This window comes from Diospyros lotus, chromosome 12 (assembly GCF_014633365.1).
Source record: "Diospyros lotus cultivar Yz01 chromosome 12, ASM1463336v1, whole genome shotgun sequence".
Lineage (NCBI taxonomy): Eukaryota > Viridiplantae > Streptophyta > Magnoliopsida > Ericales > Ebenaceae > Diospyros > Diospyros lotus.
In genome coordinates, this window is record NC_068349.1 from 6,254,545 (window position 1) to 6,269,663 (window position 15,119).

At 38.2% G+C, this 15,119-nt stretch overlaps 2 protein-coding genes across 3 annotated transcripts; both read left to right on the forward strand.

Annotated features, from left to right (window-relative positions):
* Nucleotides 1-1,199: 1,199 nt before the first annotated feature.
* On the forward strand, nucleotides 1,200-4,804 carry LOC127787345 (receptor-like protein kinase HSL1). Its single transcript, XM_052315339.1, has 2 exons — nucleotides 1,200-3,919; nucleotides 4,036-4,804. Exons 1-2 carry the CDS (start codon nucleotides 1,285-1,287, stop codon nucleotides 4,485-4,487), a joined length of 3,087 nt encoding a protein of 1,028 aa, XP_052171299.1. The 5' UTR covers nucleotides 1,200-1,284; the 3' UTR covers nucleotides 4,488-4,804.
* A 2,844-nt stretch (nucleotides 4,805-7,648) lies between these two features.
* LOC127787411 (endoribonuclease YBEY, chloroplastic) lies at nucleotides 7,649-14,726 on the forward strand. Of its 2 annotated transcripts, none has more exons than XM_052315448.1 (12): nucleotides 7,649-8,129; nucleotides 9,376-9,627; nucleotides 9,731-9,826; nucleotides 10,354-10,556; nucleotides 10,676-10,740; nucleotides 10,826-10,926; nucleotides 11,040-11,132; nucleotides 12,186-12,257; nucleotides 12,659-12,778; nucleotides 12,885-12,935; nucleotides 13,420-13,608; nucleotides 14,257-14,726. In XM_052315448.1, the coding sequence occupies exons 1-12, from the start codon at nucleotides 7,746-7,748 to the stop codon at nucleotides 14,422-14,424; spliced, it is 1,794 nt and encodes a 597-aa protein (XP_052171408.1). In that variant the 5' UTR covers nucleotides 7,649-7,745; the 3' UTR covers nucleotides 14,425-14,726. The 2 variants fall into 2 exon arrangements, with proteins under 2 accessions (XP_052171408.1, XP_052171409.1); XM_052315449.1 differs by having other exon boundaries at nucleotides 7,651-8,129; nucleotides 10,354-10,531; nucleotides 10,672-10,740.
* Nucleotides 14,727-15,119: the final 393 nt, after the last annotated feature.

Below are 15,119 nucleotides of genomic sequence, written 5' to 3' on the forward strand. Positions count from 1 at the left end.
AATAAAATCTGCTTCAATCCCAGCAGAGGATTCCCATAAGAGCAAGGGAAGCCCCCTCAGATCTGCCTTGTAGATCTAACCCATTTAAAGGAAGAACAGTTGAAATAACCTATGGATCTGGGTCTGCTCTCCCCCAGATCCGTTTCTAGATCTGCCGCTGATAAGAGGTCTCGATAATTTTGCTAAAACTGGAGGCGTTGCTCACTGAAAGCTCTCTGAAATGGTCCGTCTGGCTCCGCAGGGCAACTGACAATTAAACTAGTAAATGCTAAGCGTATATATCGAGTAAAAGCCAAACGATCCGGGATCGTCGTCCTAATGAGTTACATAATCCCGCAGTGATTAACCAACGGCTGAGATCAAGCCGTAGGCCACGTCACCATCACAACGGACAGAGATCGGCTAAAGGCTTCTAGAAAGGTAGGCCCACCCAAGTCTCTATCCCTTACCGTACAAGTATAAATATTGTTCAGCCAACAGCCTACTCATCCCCACGGCAAAAGCATGGTGCGCTCTGATACGGAGTACTGCAAAATCATATTCTTATGCATTTTTTTAATTAAAATAACATAATCATATTCTTTTACAATTATTATTAATATTTAGCTATATATTTTTTGTGACGGACTAATTAAATTTTTGGCCAGCTATTTAAGTAAATTATTTTAAGAAATATTCAACAAAAGAACTCTTTAATACTTAAATTAAAATTACTTACATTCACGTGAATGATAACATAAAAATAAATATAAAAGAATAACTTTATAAAGAGTTATTATTCGTGTCACAAAAATATAATAATTTGATATTTAAATAATAAAATTGAATATTAAAAATAAATAAAAGATAAAATAATAAGAATGTTTCTAAATAAGATGGAGTAATAAACTTATATATTAAGATGTAAAATTATTATCCTTAATTGGAAAAAAAGAAACAAAGGAGCGAGAAAATGCAATTTTGGCTTCTAGAAGTGGATAAGATAAAAACAAAGGAGCCGCCAGTGCACCTTAAGACGGCCTTTCTTATAATATGATCGTCCGCATGTGACTTTCTTTCTTATAGTCAAAGCTTAGACGGACAGTTCTGAGTTGACTAACGAACCTTCACGTCACCTTCAGGTGGCGCGGAACGTAATTATTCCTAATTCCGGGGTCCTTTTGCAACGTTCAATATATAAGACACACACCCCCTTAGTACATTTTGGTAGCTCACCATTTTTGACGGTCAGCCTTCATTTCCCGGCGAAACGGGTAGAAACCAACCCAACGGGAACGTTTCAAAATGTCGGTTTTACCCTTAATGTCCCCAAAATTCCGTCACATTTTCCTCTCCTTCTTCCTAACCCTCTTGCCCTTCAACGTAATTACACAGTCTCCGGAGGCCGACCGGGCTGCTCTGTTGAACATCAAGCAGCAGTGGGGGAACCCCCCCGGGACGGAGTCGTGGAACGGTTCCTCTTCGCCATGCGACTCGCAGTGGCAGGGAATCAATTGCACCGCCGGCGCCGTAACCGGAATAATCATCCGGGACAAGAACATAATCGAGACGATCCCGTCGGCTATCTGCGACCTCGAGAATCTCACCGTTCTCGACCTGGCCTACAATTGCATCCCCGGAAGCTTCCCTAAGGTTCTGTACCATTGCTCCAAGCTCCAATACCTAGACCTCTCGCAGAACTGCTTCGTGGGACCCATTCCGGCTGATGTTGATCAGATGTCGTCGCTCCGGTACATGGACCTAGGGGCAAATAACTTCACTGGAGACATTCCGCCGGCGATCGGCCGTTTGCCGGAGCTGCAGAAATTGCATCTCTACCAGAACCTCTTCAACGGCACCTTTCCGGCGGAGATCGGAGACTTGTCCAATTTGGAGATTCTGACTATGCCTTTTAACGAATTTTTGCCGTCGAGAATACCGCCGGAGTTTGGGAAGTTGAACAAGTTGAAGTATTTGTGGATGGCTGATACCAATTTGATCGGCCCAATACCTGAAAGTTTCACAAATTTATCCTCTCTTGAGCACTTAGATCTCTCTATCAATAACCTAAGCGGTTCACTTCCAGAAGGCCTGTTCCAGTTGAAGAATTTGAGAATTGTGTATGTGTACAAGAACAAAATTTCCGGTGAAATTCCAACTCCGATTGAGTCTTTGAACTTGACACAATTCGACTTGTCAATGAACAATCTGATCGGTTCAATTCCGGAGGATCTCGGGAAGTTGCAGCAACTGGAGTTCTTCAATTTGAATACAAATCAATTATCTGGTGAAGTGCCGGCAAGCATCGGCCTAATTCCAACACTGAAGGTTTTTAGGGTATTCACGAACAGGTTGAATGGCACTTTGCCGTCAGAGTTAGGCCTTCATTCCCAGCTGGTAGCTTTTGAGGTTTCCGACAACCAGTTTACCGGAAACTTGCCGGGAAACTTATGCGCTGGACGGGCCTTACTCGGTGTGGTTGCTTTCACCAACAATCTCAGTGGGGAAGTGCCTAAATCACTGGGAAATTGTGACAGTTTGGTAACAGTTCAGCTGTACGGCAATAACTTATCAGGGGAGGTTCCATTAGGGCTCTGGCAAGTATCGAACTTGTCAAGCTTGATGCTAAGTGGAAACTCCTTTTCCGGCGAACTTCCAGGCGTATTAGGAAGGAACTTGTCGCGGTTGGAGATCAGTGACAACAGGTTTTCGGGTAAGATTCCTCTTGGGGTCTCTTCTTGGGTGAGCCTGGTCGTGTTCAAAGCGAGCAATAATCAGTTATCGGGTGAGATCCCGATGGAGTTAACGAGCCTTCCTCAGCTCATCATTCTGATGCTTGATGGTAATTCCATTACTGGCGAACTGCCAACAACAATAGTTTCATGGAAATACTTAAGTACTCTGAATCTTGCTGGGAATAAGATATATGGCCAAATCCCAGCAGCCATCGCTTCTTTGGCCAGCCTTACCGATTTGAACTTGTCTCAAAACCAATTTTCAGGTCAAATTCCACCCGAGTTAGGCCATCTCAAGCTCACCACTTTAAATTTGTCTTCTAACCAACTCACTGGAGAAATCCCGGATGAGTTCGATAACTTAGCCTTTGAAAACAGTTTCTTGAACAATTCGAATCTTTGCGCCAACAACCCAATTTCAAACCTCCAATCGTGTTCTGCCAAATCCCGGAAGTCCAGCGGCTTGTCATCATCAGTTCTTGCCATAGTTCTAGCATTGGCAGTGCTTCTCTCCTTGGTTACTGTTTTATTGACCTTCATCATGGTCAGAGATTACCGGAGGAAGAAGCTCAAACGTGAGCTTGCGGGGTGGAAACTCACCTCATTCAAGAGGTTGGATTTCCAGAAGGCAACAATTCTGGCAAGCTTGACAGAAAACAACTTGATTGGCAGTGGAGGGTCAGGGAAGATATACCGAATCACTGTCAATCATTCAGGCGACCATGTCGCTGTCAAGAGGATTTGGGACAACAGAAACTTAGACAAGAAGCTGGAGAAAGAATTTCTTGCAGAGGTTGAGATACTGGGTACCATTAAGCATTCAAATATAGTGAAGCTGCTGTGTTACATTTCGAGTGAGGACTCGAAGCTGCTTGTCTATGAGTACATGGAGAATCAGAGCCTTGATAAGTGGCTACACGGGAAGAAGAGGAGGAACTCATCGCTTTCTAGCTTGACAGGGCAAGTCGTGTTGGATTGGCCTACAAGGCTGCAGATTGCCATCGGAGCTGCAGCAGGCCTGTGTTACATGCACCACGACTGCTCTCCACCCATCGTTCATCGAGATGTGAAGTCGAGTAACATCCTCTTGGACTCTGAGTTCAAAGCAAGGATAGCTGATTTTGGCCTGGCCAGGATCTTAGCCAAGCCAGGGGAGCCCAACACCATGTCCACACTTGCCGGTTCAATAGGCTACATGGCTCCAGGTAATAGCAGTTCATCATCTATCCTTGAAGTCAATTCTTTCACATTCTTTGTCGTTACTTATAAACTTAAAATGAAAATGATTATTGAGCTAAGAATTAAGTTGCTTCCATCGCAGAGTATGCTTATTCCACAAAGGTGAATCATAAGATCGATGTCTATGGCTTCGGAGTTGTGCTTCTGGAACTAGTCACTGGAAGAGGGCCCAACGATGGAGATGAGCAAAGGAGCCTCGCAGAATGGGCGTGGCATCAATATCAAGAAGGAAAGTCCATTTCTGATGTCTTGGATGAGGAGATCATGGCACCATTTTACCTGGAAGCCATGACTGCAGTGTTCAAACTCGGCCTTATATGCACAAGCACACTACCTTCTTCTAGACCTACCATGAGGGAGGTTCTGCAGATTCTTGGTCAATGTGCCCCTCTCGATAGCTGTAAAGGGAAGAAGGACGGGCGCGAGCACGATGTTGCCCCCCTCCTCAGCAATTCCAAGTATCTTTCAAGCTACAATGTTAGCAAGAAGTTTTCAGATGAAGACGATGATAGTTTAGCTTGCAGTCCTGCTTGATGCATATAGAGATGTTACCAGTTTAATCAGCTCGCCTGCTGGCACAAGAGAGCTTTGCCAAACTGAATGCTAGAGGGCGATTTTGTTTTCTTCACTGGCTAACATGGGATATATAAATGATAATCAAATCATCTGCTTAAGAGAGTTTGTTTATGATATGTTTTATATTTTGAGTGTGTGTTGCTAAGCGATGATAAATGTAAAGATGGAAGAGTTGGGTAGTTCTATGTTGGGGTCCTAGCATTTTTGGAGCTACAAGTTGCCAGATGATTCAAAAATCAAAATGAATTTTCATGTACATAGATTTTGAAATGGAATTTTTGGCCTGAAATGCAATGTCTAGTTGATAGAATTTTGTAGTGTTTTGTCTAAAAGACTGAATGAGTGATCATGATAATGTCACATACCATTCTTATGTGGTCTGCCAATAGCCATGGTGACCACCTTCAAAGGTAATTCCATTTTGCCACATAAGCTCTGGAATGTGCAACTACTTATTCTAAGAGTGTCAGGATGAGCTTGGAATTGAGAAAAAAATGCTTTAAAATAATAGTAAATGAACCAAAATTCAAACTTGAATGCTTACAAAAAGTGTTAATCCGGGTCTTAGGGCTTCAAGTCTCTAATTTTTTAGAGAAAAATTTTGGAAAAAGGAAAAAGTGTGTGAAAAGTCTGTCCAAAAATATTATTAAATTAATGTTTACTGTAAACGTGTCTAATTGTTGCACTTTTTTTCTTGAAAAGTTAGTGTAAGAACAAATGTGAGAGTGCTCGGGAGATGGAAGAGTTGGAAAAATATGCAAAAGTAGCATAAAAGTTTGAAAAGTAATTTTAGTTCTTTTGAAAATTTTCATGGTGAGAAAAAAAAAAAAAAAAAACATGAGTAGGAAATTTCAGTTCAAAATGACGAACTTTAAGAAAACTTAAAACAATAAAGTAAGTTTTGGAGGCTCAAATTATTTTATAGAAATCCATAGGAGTTGGTAACATATCCCAAATACCATTTGGTAAGTGTGAACAAAGTTCCCTAACCGCCATGAGCATGAGCCTGAGGCATTCGCTTCCACTTTCAGCAATGACTAATATGTTATTGAATTGATTAAAATATTAAAATTTAAATAATTATATATATATATAAATCGAATCAAATCAATTAAATAAATATGTAACCTAAACAAATTAAAAAATATATATGAAAAATCCTAAACCAATCAAAACAATAAAAAACTGAAAAATAAAAAAAAGACTTTATTTTTAATATTTCAATCTGTTTGATTATTTTAATTTTTTTAATATAAAAATCAAATCAAACTGAAATAACCGAAATTACCAAACTTGAAAACTGAATTGAACTAACCCTTAACTTAAACCGAATTGAACCGACAATTTTGGAGAGTTTGATTATGTTATTTTGGTTAAACAAAAATTTTACTCGCCCTAACATCCCAAACCACTTCTATGGCCTTTTTAATTCCTTCAAACTTTGGGAAAAAAATATGTTTTTGACTAAAAAAATCATGTAGATTAATTTTAAAAAAAATAGAAATGCCACTCCCATGGGTGCTTTAGTCAACTTACATGCTTGAGAAAAAATTGAAAAAAAAAAAAAAAACAAATAGGTCCCTAAAAATCAGATGTTTATTTGCACCAAATTTTAAAAATCAAATGATGTGTTAAATATAGAATCAAATCGTAGGTTAAATAGAGTTTAAAACCATCTTTTATTGAAACTTGAGAAAAGTTCTAACGGTTAATTCAAGGATAGTTGAAAAAGTCACAAAAATAGTTTGCATTCATTGAAGGTTATAATGGATTTCGGGTCGTTAGTTAGCTAAAGTCGAGTTGATTTTTAGATGAATATTTTTTAAATTCTCAATTAGAGTATTGTTTGAGTTGTAAAATGTCTACTTTTACAAAACTTTGGTTAAGATTTGATTGGGGTTTTAAATAGATTAAGATGGTCAAAAGCTGCTGAATTTTATGGATTAGAGTTAATTAACCCTAACTAGCTTAACCTAAACCTTTATGGATGATCCTATAATACATTAGCGCTGTTGCATCATTATTGAGCTTGAATAAACAACGTGGCTTGGCCGACCAAGCCCAATGGGCTATGTCTAGTTCTTACTGCTATGCTCGCAGGAAGCTTAATGGGCTACATTGGGCCCATGGGCCACAGTCCATTCTACCCTATTGGGATAATTTCACTTTGAATGAACATGAATGGCTCTTTATGATCCACCATTGGGCCATTGGGCCATAACTAGTGGCGTTAAAGAGCTGTCTTTGTTTGGGAGATGAAAAGTTTGATTCTCACGGGAGTCTTCTTGCTTTGTCATTTGACCTCAGGGGTCTCATACCATGGATGAATCAGATTTAAGTAATGCAGTTTTTTAAATGAAAATGAGAACATCACCTAGCATAAACATGAACAATCGAGTAATTGAAGTTGTGAAAGTGTGAATTGACGGTGACACTAAACACGTATCGAGTAATTAACAGACAAGTAAAAAGTAAGTAATCACATTGAACAACCTAGCAGACGAGCAAAGCATTGACCAACAACTGAATCTACAACAACACGAAGATTGAACAATCAATGGTGAAAGGGAAGCGAGCACCGAGCAGACAATCACACCGAATACTGAACAACTCAATTGATGACGACATCAAACACTAAGCAACTAGCTTGCAAGGGAACGATGTCAACAAAAAATGGATGATTGGAGACGATATGAAAAATTCACTGATTCAATCGAACTTTGATTTAGACTTCAAATAAATTAGATTTAGGATTATAACAGGCATGAAAATTGATCAACTGAAATAAGGATGATTGAGTGAGAGTAATAATCTAATATATTATTTGATTAGAGATGAAATTTGACATTCAACATCATAAAAGTGTTTTTAAAAGTTTATTTTATTATAAAATGCCTCATGAAATATTTTTAAATTTATTAAAATGGTTCAAAAAATATTCTTAACCATTTTCAAAATGAAAGAAATATATATCGAAAACGCGAAAACGAAGTCTCCAAACCGTTTCATTCCATCGATTGTTCTCCTAACACTTTGTAAATGGTAATTGTTAATTGTTTTAAAAATTATAATTACTTGGAGAGCGATTCACAGTGAAGATTGCGCTCTTTCCCTGGCGCCGTCGCTTTCGCATCTCGACAGTCACCAAAATACCTTCACCTACCGATCAGATAACAAAACCGAACCCCACGCCGTTTTCCTCTCCCTACAATCTGAATGCTCCCTCGCCTCTCGCCTCTCCTCCGCGCCACCCTCCCCGCCGACGCCATGGCGGCGCGTGTCCTTTCACGCGCCGTCTGTACCTCCTCCCTCCTCGACGCCTACGGATCTCGTTCGTATTCGACTCCCTGTCCCGTTTCAGTTCGTTCCCAGGTCTCGTTCTCCCGCTCGTACTCTTCGGTATTCGGTTGGAGGTTCCGTACTTTTCGTTGCAGAAATGAGGTAGTTTCGGGAGAGTACCCGAAGGTTTTCGCGTCGCAGAGAGCATATAGGAAGGTGCAGCGGCGGCGGCGGCGGCCGGCGAAGAGCAAGGAGAAGGAGTTGGAACTCAATGTCAAGATTTGCATTGAGGAGCAGTTGCCCGACGATCCTGAGATTCTGGTATCTCCTTCTCTCTGTCTCTGTATGCAATTTTTTTGCGGCTGCGGTGTATTTTCTCTGTTGCAAGGCGGCTATTAGGCAGTGTATTTTCTTCTTGTAAATTCGGAAACAAAAGAATGGGAAACAAATTCGTTCAGAAAGCCGCCAAGTTTGTGTACTTGCCTGTTCTGGTTGGTGTTATGACTTATGATCACGCGAACATTTAAGATTTTTGCCTGTCGCCTGTTAATACCATTCTGAATGGATTGCTAGAAAAATCTGAATTTGGGGAATATAGGAAACAGAATTTAGGGGACCATGTCCCGCATAAAGGCAATTCCAACACCCCCCCCCCCCCCCCAAAAAAAAAAAAAGAAGAAGAGGGTTTGAGTTCGAGTTCTGTAGCTCATGTTATCTAAAATGACAGTTTTTGAGGGAATAAATTAAAATGCACATTTGTTAGGCACAAGAAAATGTGCGAAATGATATGTAGGATAAGGGATAATGGTGGATGATTTTAAGCAAATATATTGTTGCTAATTAAGGTTTGGAGTCTGCAAACAAGTTTAAAAGCTTCTGTTTCCTTTGTTCTTTATCTTGTGCTAATTTGAATTTGCAAGTCAGTATCAGCAAAGAGAGTGTTATTCAGCAACTAAGAAATCAAGCAGGATATTTGGAGAGATTACTATTTCTCCTTGACTCAACTTAGCCGATCAAAGTGAAACACTGAAAGAGGAAGGGGAAAAAAGAATGTTAATCCTATTTCTCTTGAAAGAAATAGCTCAGGTGATGCCGTGTCAATGTTGGCCATCAGTCCCAATATCCGCAGACTGTACCTTCAATAAGACAAGGAACTGTCATTAACACAGCAATCATCCGTTTCTGCATAAAATTCCTCAATTAGGGAGTCAAACAAGTTCAGAAACAGTGTTTTCTTTTGGTTTTGTTTTTTGGGTAGATTTTGTGGTCTGGGAAAGCAGATAATGCCCTTCTGGGCAAATCAAATTAAAAGGTAGTTAAAAAATATTTTCTGGAATCATTGAAAATCATTTTCATAACTTGCCTTCATTTTTCTGTTCTGCTTCTTATAATTATATCCACCTAATGGTAGTGGTTGTAACTGAGTTGGATAACCAAGGCATTTACTTTAAGCTTTTAGTTTGGTATGCTCATTGTTAGAACAGTTTACTCTTAGCTGTAATAGTCCACTCTTCATTGGGTATTCAAGAATTTTATTTTTGTACTTATTATTTCACGCATTTTGCAGAATATTGCTGAAATGCTCCGTCTAAATGTTCCAATGGCAATGAAGTTAGCATTTGATGGTATAAAAGATTCAGTGTACAAAACAAGAGATCCTGCTGTAAATGACGTTGGTTGTTTTGAAGCTGTTGAGTTATCAGTACTTCTTTGCAATGATGATTTCATTTGCAAACTGAATAAGGAGTGGAGGGATGAGGACCATGCTACAGATGTTCTTTCCATGTCTCAACATATCCCAGAACTTAAGCTTCCAATTGTAAGAGAATCCAATACCTTTACGATTCCAGATCTAATGCCATTACCTCTGTTATTTCCTTTTTCTGGCTAATTTTTCTTCTTTTCCCCCTTTTTTTTTGCAGCTCATGTTAGGTGACATTGTTATTTCTGTTGAGACAGCTGCAAGACAAGCAGAGGAAAGAGGGCACACTCTCCTTGATGAGATACGCATTCTCTTGGTTGGTTCAACAATATCTGGCTTGATATATCCATGATGAAATTCCAATGCTATCTTTTTCTTGTATAGATCTAGTTGTCTTGACATAGTTGGTACTGTCTCTTTGCTTCAATTCCATTCAGTCATTTGGTGGTTTGAAATTTAGTACTCTTTACCTCTTGCTGATCTCCCAACTGAGAAGATATTAAGGTGGCAAGAAGGAAGTTTGAGATAATTTAATCATATGGAATGAACAAACCCAACAGTAATGGAAGTTTTCTGTAATCTTTGTTCTGGGGTGCTGTATAATCTTTAGTACATACAAACTGGAATCTTTATTGCATATGTTTGAGCTGAAGTGCTGTATGGTGAATCAATATGTCCTTGATCAAGTGGGAAAATTTGCTTTGGTCGTTCATCTAGAAGATTGATTGCACAATTTAATGTAGAATGAAACAAAAAGAAGTTCAGCACCGCAGAAGTTTTACTATTCTTTTCTAAGTTTTTATCTCTAAAGATAGTCTAGATGAACAACTGTAATTGTTGCAGGTACATGGTTTGTTACATCTCCTGGGATTTGATCATGAGATCAGTGATGAGGCTGAAACAGAAATGGAGAAGGAGGAGGAATTTCTTTTAAAGAGCCTTGGCTGGAAGGGGAAAGGATTAATTCAGAGTGCTTATGATGCTGAAACCAATGAAGGTCTTCTTATGGACAAACCAGATGGTAATTTCTTTGTATCATTTCTAAGGTTGCAACCTTCTTTAGATCTTTGTGTTGGAAATAATATAATTTGCCCCATTTGAAGCTATATTTGCTTATATGCACGATTCAGGTAGAGAATCTTACAAATGAATTGTTAAAAGACAGGAAGAAAACAGGAAGTTTGCGATTTTACAAACCAAAGTTTAGCTATATTTTCTGTGATATGGATGGTAAGTTACATTCCAATGTCTTTAGTTGGTATTTGTTTATTTTTAAATTTCATTTGTTTATGGTAATTTCTTATTCAAATACAAGGCACACTACTGAACAGCAAAAGCCAAATTACTTTAACAACTGCAAAAGCTTTGAGAGAGGCCTTGTCAAGGGGTGTCAAAGTTGTGATAGCCACTGGTAAGGTAAGGACATATTTACTCTTCTTTTTAGCTGGTTATGATGATTTTTTCTTCTGTTGGATTTTGCTTCTTGGTCTATATTTATTTTCTTTATGATTATTCAATTTTGGGATCAGGCTCGTCCAGCTGTTATAAGTATCCTTCAGATGGTAGATTTAGCTGGAAAGGATGGCATTGTTTCAGAATTTTCCCCCGGAGTCTTCTTACAGGTTTTGTGCTTCTCCTTTATTCTGACCATATTTTGGAATATTGGGCATGGATAAATAATGCATGTTCTATGTTGGTCTGGAACCATATGTGCAATTCATAATCTAGCATTCTGATAAGCTGTTGAGGTTAGGTACGCATAAACACTTCTGTTGGTATGAGCAGGTTGGTAACAGCGAAGGTTTAGGTTCTCCTTGGGATGTTTGTTGTAAAGTTTATATAGGTGGTTCTGATGTGGGCAGGCAAACTGAAGAGAATTATCAAACTGAGAAAGAAATAAAAATGTATTCTGCTTCCTTTTCTCTAGCTTGGAAAAATTTAAGAAAACAAGGTGGTCTTGCAGCTTCGCAGTTAAACACTCCCTTCCCCTGAAGGATATATTTACACCATTCCAGAATTAAACCCTCGACAATAAATGATCTTTTCTTTAGTCAGGGACTGTTAGCTTTTTAAAACAGGATTGACTGGACCTGGTTGTGGTAGCTAGTTTAGTCCGCTTAATTTAAAATGGCACCTGCAGTAGATGAGACAATTACAAAATGCTGGTATTTAACAATTAAGTCTTAAATGTATGTAGTACAGCCAAACAAATGTTGCTTTTCCCTGGAGTGAAAAGGCTTTAATTGATTGGAGAACCACCACCTATTGATTGACATGCGTTTCCATCACATAATCTCCTTGGTTTAGAGAATTCAACCCAGGGTCTACATCTCTGTGATTATGTGAGGGCATCTCAATGATCCGAAAATATTTTTGTGCAACTGGAAGCTTGAATCGATTCCATATTTGTAATGCAACTCGTATTTGATGAAGCATAATATGTGGTTAGCAGGTACTAGATACATGGCATGCATAATAGAAACCTGACATCTCAAGAATCTAACAACTAAAATGTCCTTTCATGGAAATTTCAAAGAAACAACGATTCCCCTTGATCTTGTACATTTCCTGCCCCCATATTTTTTAGCACTTTCTATCTTGTTTTGATCAGGCTCAAGCTGTTGATTATATGTACCACATGCTGTCTTATTGTCGTTTATATTAATTGTTTCCAGGGATTGCTTGTTTATGGTAGACATGGCCGTGAAATCCTGAGAAGGAATCTAGATCCTAGTGTCTGCAGGGAGGTAACACCTTTTGTATTATATATATGAATTCTCTAGATTTCCAGGCTTATAGCTTCTTCAACAGTATCTGTTGCTAAGATTTTATATTTGAATTTTAGGAAAAGGATTTGTCCGTTAGTTGCCAATAGATAGTGATTAGTTTCTTATATAACTTATGCAAACTTTTATTTTCCAAATAGATTTTTCCCTTTTGTTATTGGCCATTTTGTTAAGCAGGTTATCTATGTTTGTAACTGATTAATTTTTCAAAAGCTGTAATAAGTTTTAATATAAACACATAATTTATGAAGAGCCCTGTACCTTATTCAGGAAAACATAGGAAGAAAATTCAGAGAAGAAACGCTATGTTCCTTAACCAAGCACGTGGACAAGTCTAAAGATCCTATTCATCTGTATTGCAGGCATTTCTCTACTCCTTGGAGCATAAAGTCCCACTTATTGCGTTCAGCGGGGATCATTGCTTAACACTATTTGAACACCCTCTCGTGGAGTCACTTCATACCATATATCACGAGCCAAAGGTACCTAATTCACTTTTTACTTTATTTTGTTTACAGCTTGTAATTTTTTTCAGAGAGCACCTAAGTGGTTGTTTTTATACATTGTTCACGCAAAGCTTTTTGTCAGGCGGAGATCATGCCTTCAATTGAGTACCTCTTAGCTGGTTTTGACATACAGGTAAGCTGTTGAAAGTGTCAGTTTTCTTGTTTTGAGCCAAAGACTTGGCATGCGTAAGATAAACATTTTAAGCTGTTGTTCTCTTGTTTACAAGTGTAACAAATACCCAAGAGTGTGCACATGCACACATTTCATTTTGAGCATGTGGCAATTGACATGTACTGTTGGTCATATTGCTTCTAATTAATGACTAATTACTTAGTGTCGTCTCTGTCAATAATGGTCTTCTGCTTGGTAATGACTAAATTCCTTCTAAGAGTATTATCTTTCTATTGAATGTGTGTGTGTGTGTGTGTGTGTGTGTGTATTTTTTGGTTGCAAGTGCCTGGTATGGGTAATATGTATGTCTATTATCTTGTGGAGGCAAACATTATTTTAGACCTTCTATTCCACTTTGTTGTCATGTTAATTATGAATGAAGACACTAATTTACTAAATAGCTATCCTGGTTTCATTTCTGACACCTGATCCTTAAAATACACAGAAGCTGGTCTTCTTGGACACTGCCGAGGGAGTGGCTGCTACTCTTCGGCCTTACTGGTCAGAAGCAACAGGAGATCATGCTTCTGTGGTGCAAGCTGTGCCTGATATGCTTGAAATTGTCCCCTCTGGAACATCAAAAGGGATTGGAGTAAGAATGCTACTTGATCATTTGGGTGTAACTGCGAACGAGGTAGGTGCCAACAAACTTTTTCCTCACTGTGTGCCCATTTGGTTGTTGCAAGTAAAATGTGTTCGTCTCAGAAACTGTAATCTTGACTCAAGTATTTGCTACACGTGATTTGTTATACTTTTTGTACAGGATTATCTATGGAATCTAACTTAATGCTGAAACCTCTCTCTCTCTCTCGTCAAATTTGGTGTTCTTGAAAAGCATAAGAGAAACTGAATTATTGCACCTGTTGCTTTTTATGGAAGAGGATGCTGCACCCACTGTACTGGCCTAGGTTGTACCTAATAGATCTAAGGTTAGGTTTGGTATGTTGTGTGGGGGTCCAATCTTGACACGTTTTTTGGCAGCCAACTGATGGAAAGATGTCGAATGAAGATCACGTAAATTCAAGTTTCAAACTGTGCCTGTCTTTGATGTTTTAGTTTTTGCTCATCTTATGGATTACCAGGCCAAATTAGTGAATTTTGAGCTGAATAATGGTTAGTTTTTTAGGAATGAACAGATTAGACGCTGAGCCTGTATTTCTTTTCAAAACCTACCTGTCTGTGTTTGCTTTCAATTCAATTCTATTCAACTTCCAGCAATCCTTGCCCTTCTTTTCAGCTCATCTTCTTTTTTATGGAAACTATATCGCTTTATTTGTCACAGATAATGGCCATCGGCGACGGTGAAAATGACGTGGAAATGCTGGAGTTGGCATCTCTGGGCGTGGCTCTGAGCAACGGATCGGACAAGGCCAAAGCGGTGGCGAACGTGATCGGTGCCAGCAACGACGAAGATGGAGCAGCCGATGCCATCTATCGTTACGCATTCTGAATCAGAGAATCTTCGGACATGTGATGTGAGTGAAGCAGCAGCAGCGGAGACAAGGAGACAAGACCACCAACTCCCACCTATCACCCACCACATTCAATGCAATACCAAATTTATTAGCAGTAGACAAAGCAAAGCTTCTCACGCAGCAAATGGCCATGGAGAAAGCAAAGTTTCTCTCTGCAATTATCTTCGAGATTTTATATATATATATATATATATATAATATTATTCTGATTTTATCTGTGAAGTCAACATTTTTTTTTAAATAATATAATTTGTGACTATTAAGTTCGCGATTTTAATTGTCATTTCCTCCATGAATCCGCAATTTTATCTGGGTATTTTACATTTTGTCATTATAAAAGAGTTTATTATTATTATTATTATTATTATTATTATTATTATTATTATTATTATTATTATTTAAGTTAAAATTGGGTAAATTTACATATAATTTTTTAGATTCAATTAAATTATATTGACTATTTTTATGTTTTTAAAAATATTACAGATCTTTGGAATTAACCTTTTTATTATTTTTTTTTTAAAATGTTCTCCCCACTTTCTACTCTCTTCTTAAATTATAAAAAAGTAAATAAATAAACAAAAGATAAAACCCAATTAAAACAAATTATTATTGAATCCCCCTCTGGTGAGTTCCATGAGAGAGTGAAATGGGTACGTTTTAATTATAT

Excerpts from the sequence above, each read along its gene's own strand:
- LOC127787345 (XM_052315339.1), top strand. The coding sequence starts at position 1,285 with ATGTCGGTTTTACCCTTAATGTCCCCAAAATTCCGTCACATTTTCCTC. Across the intron at positions 3,920-4,035 it reads AATAGGCTACATGGCTCCAG|AGTATGCTTATTCCACAAAG; the intron begins GTAATAGCAGTT and ends CTTCCATCGCAG.
- LOC127787411 (XM_052315448.1), top strand. The coding sequence starts at position 7,746 with ATGCTCCCTCGCCTCTCGCCTCTCCTCCGCGCCACCCTCCCCGCCGAC. Across the intron at positions 8,130-9,375 it reads CCGACGATCCTGAGATTCTG|AATATTGCTGAAATGCTCCG; the intron begins GTATCTCCTTCT and ends CGCATTTTGCAG. Across the intron at positions 10,557-10,675 it reads TTCTTTGTATCATTTCTAAG|GAAGAAAACAGGAAGTTTGC; the intron begins GTTGCAACCTTC and ends GTTAAAAGACAG.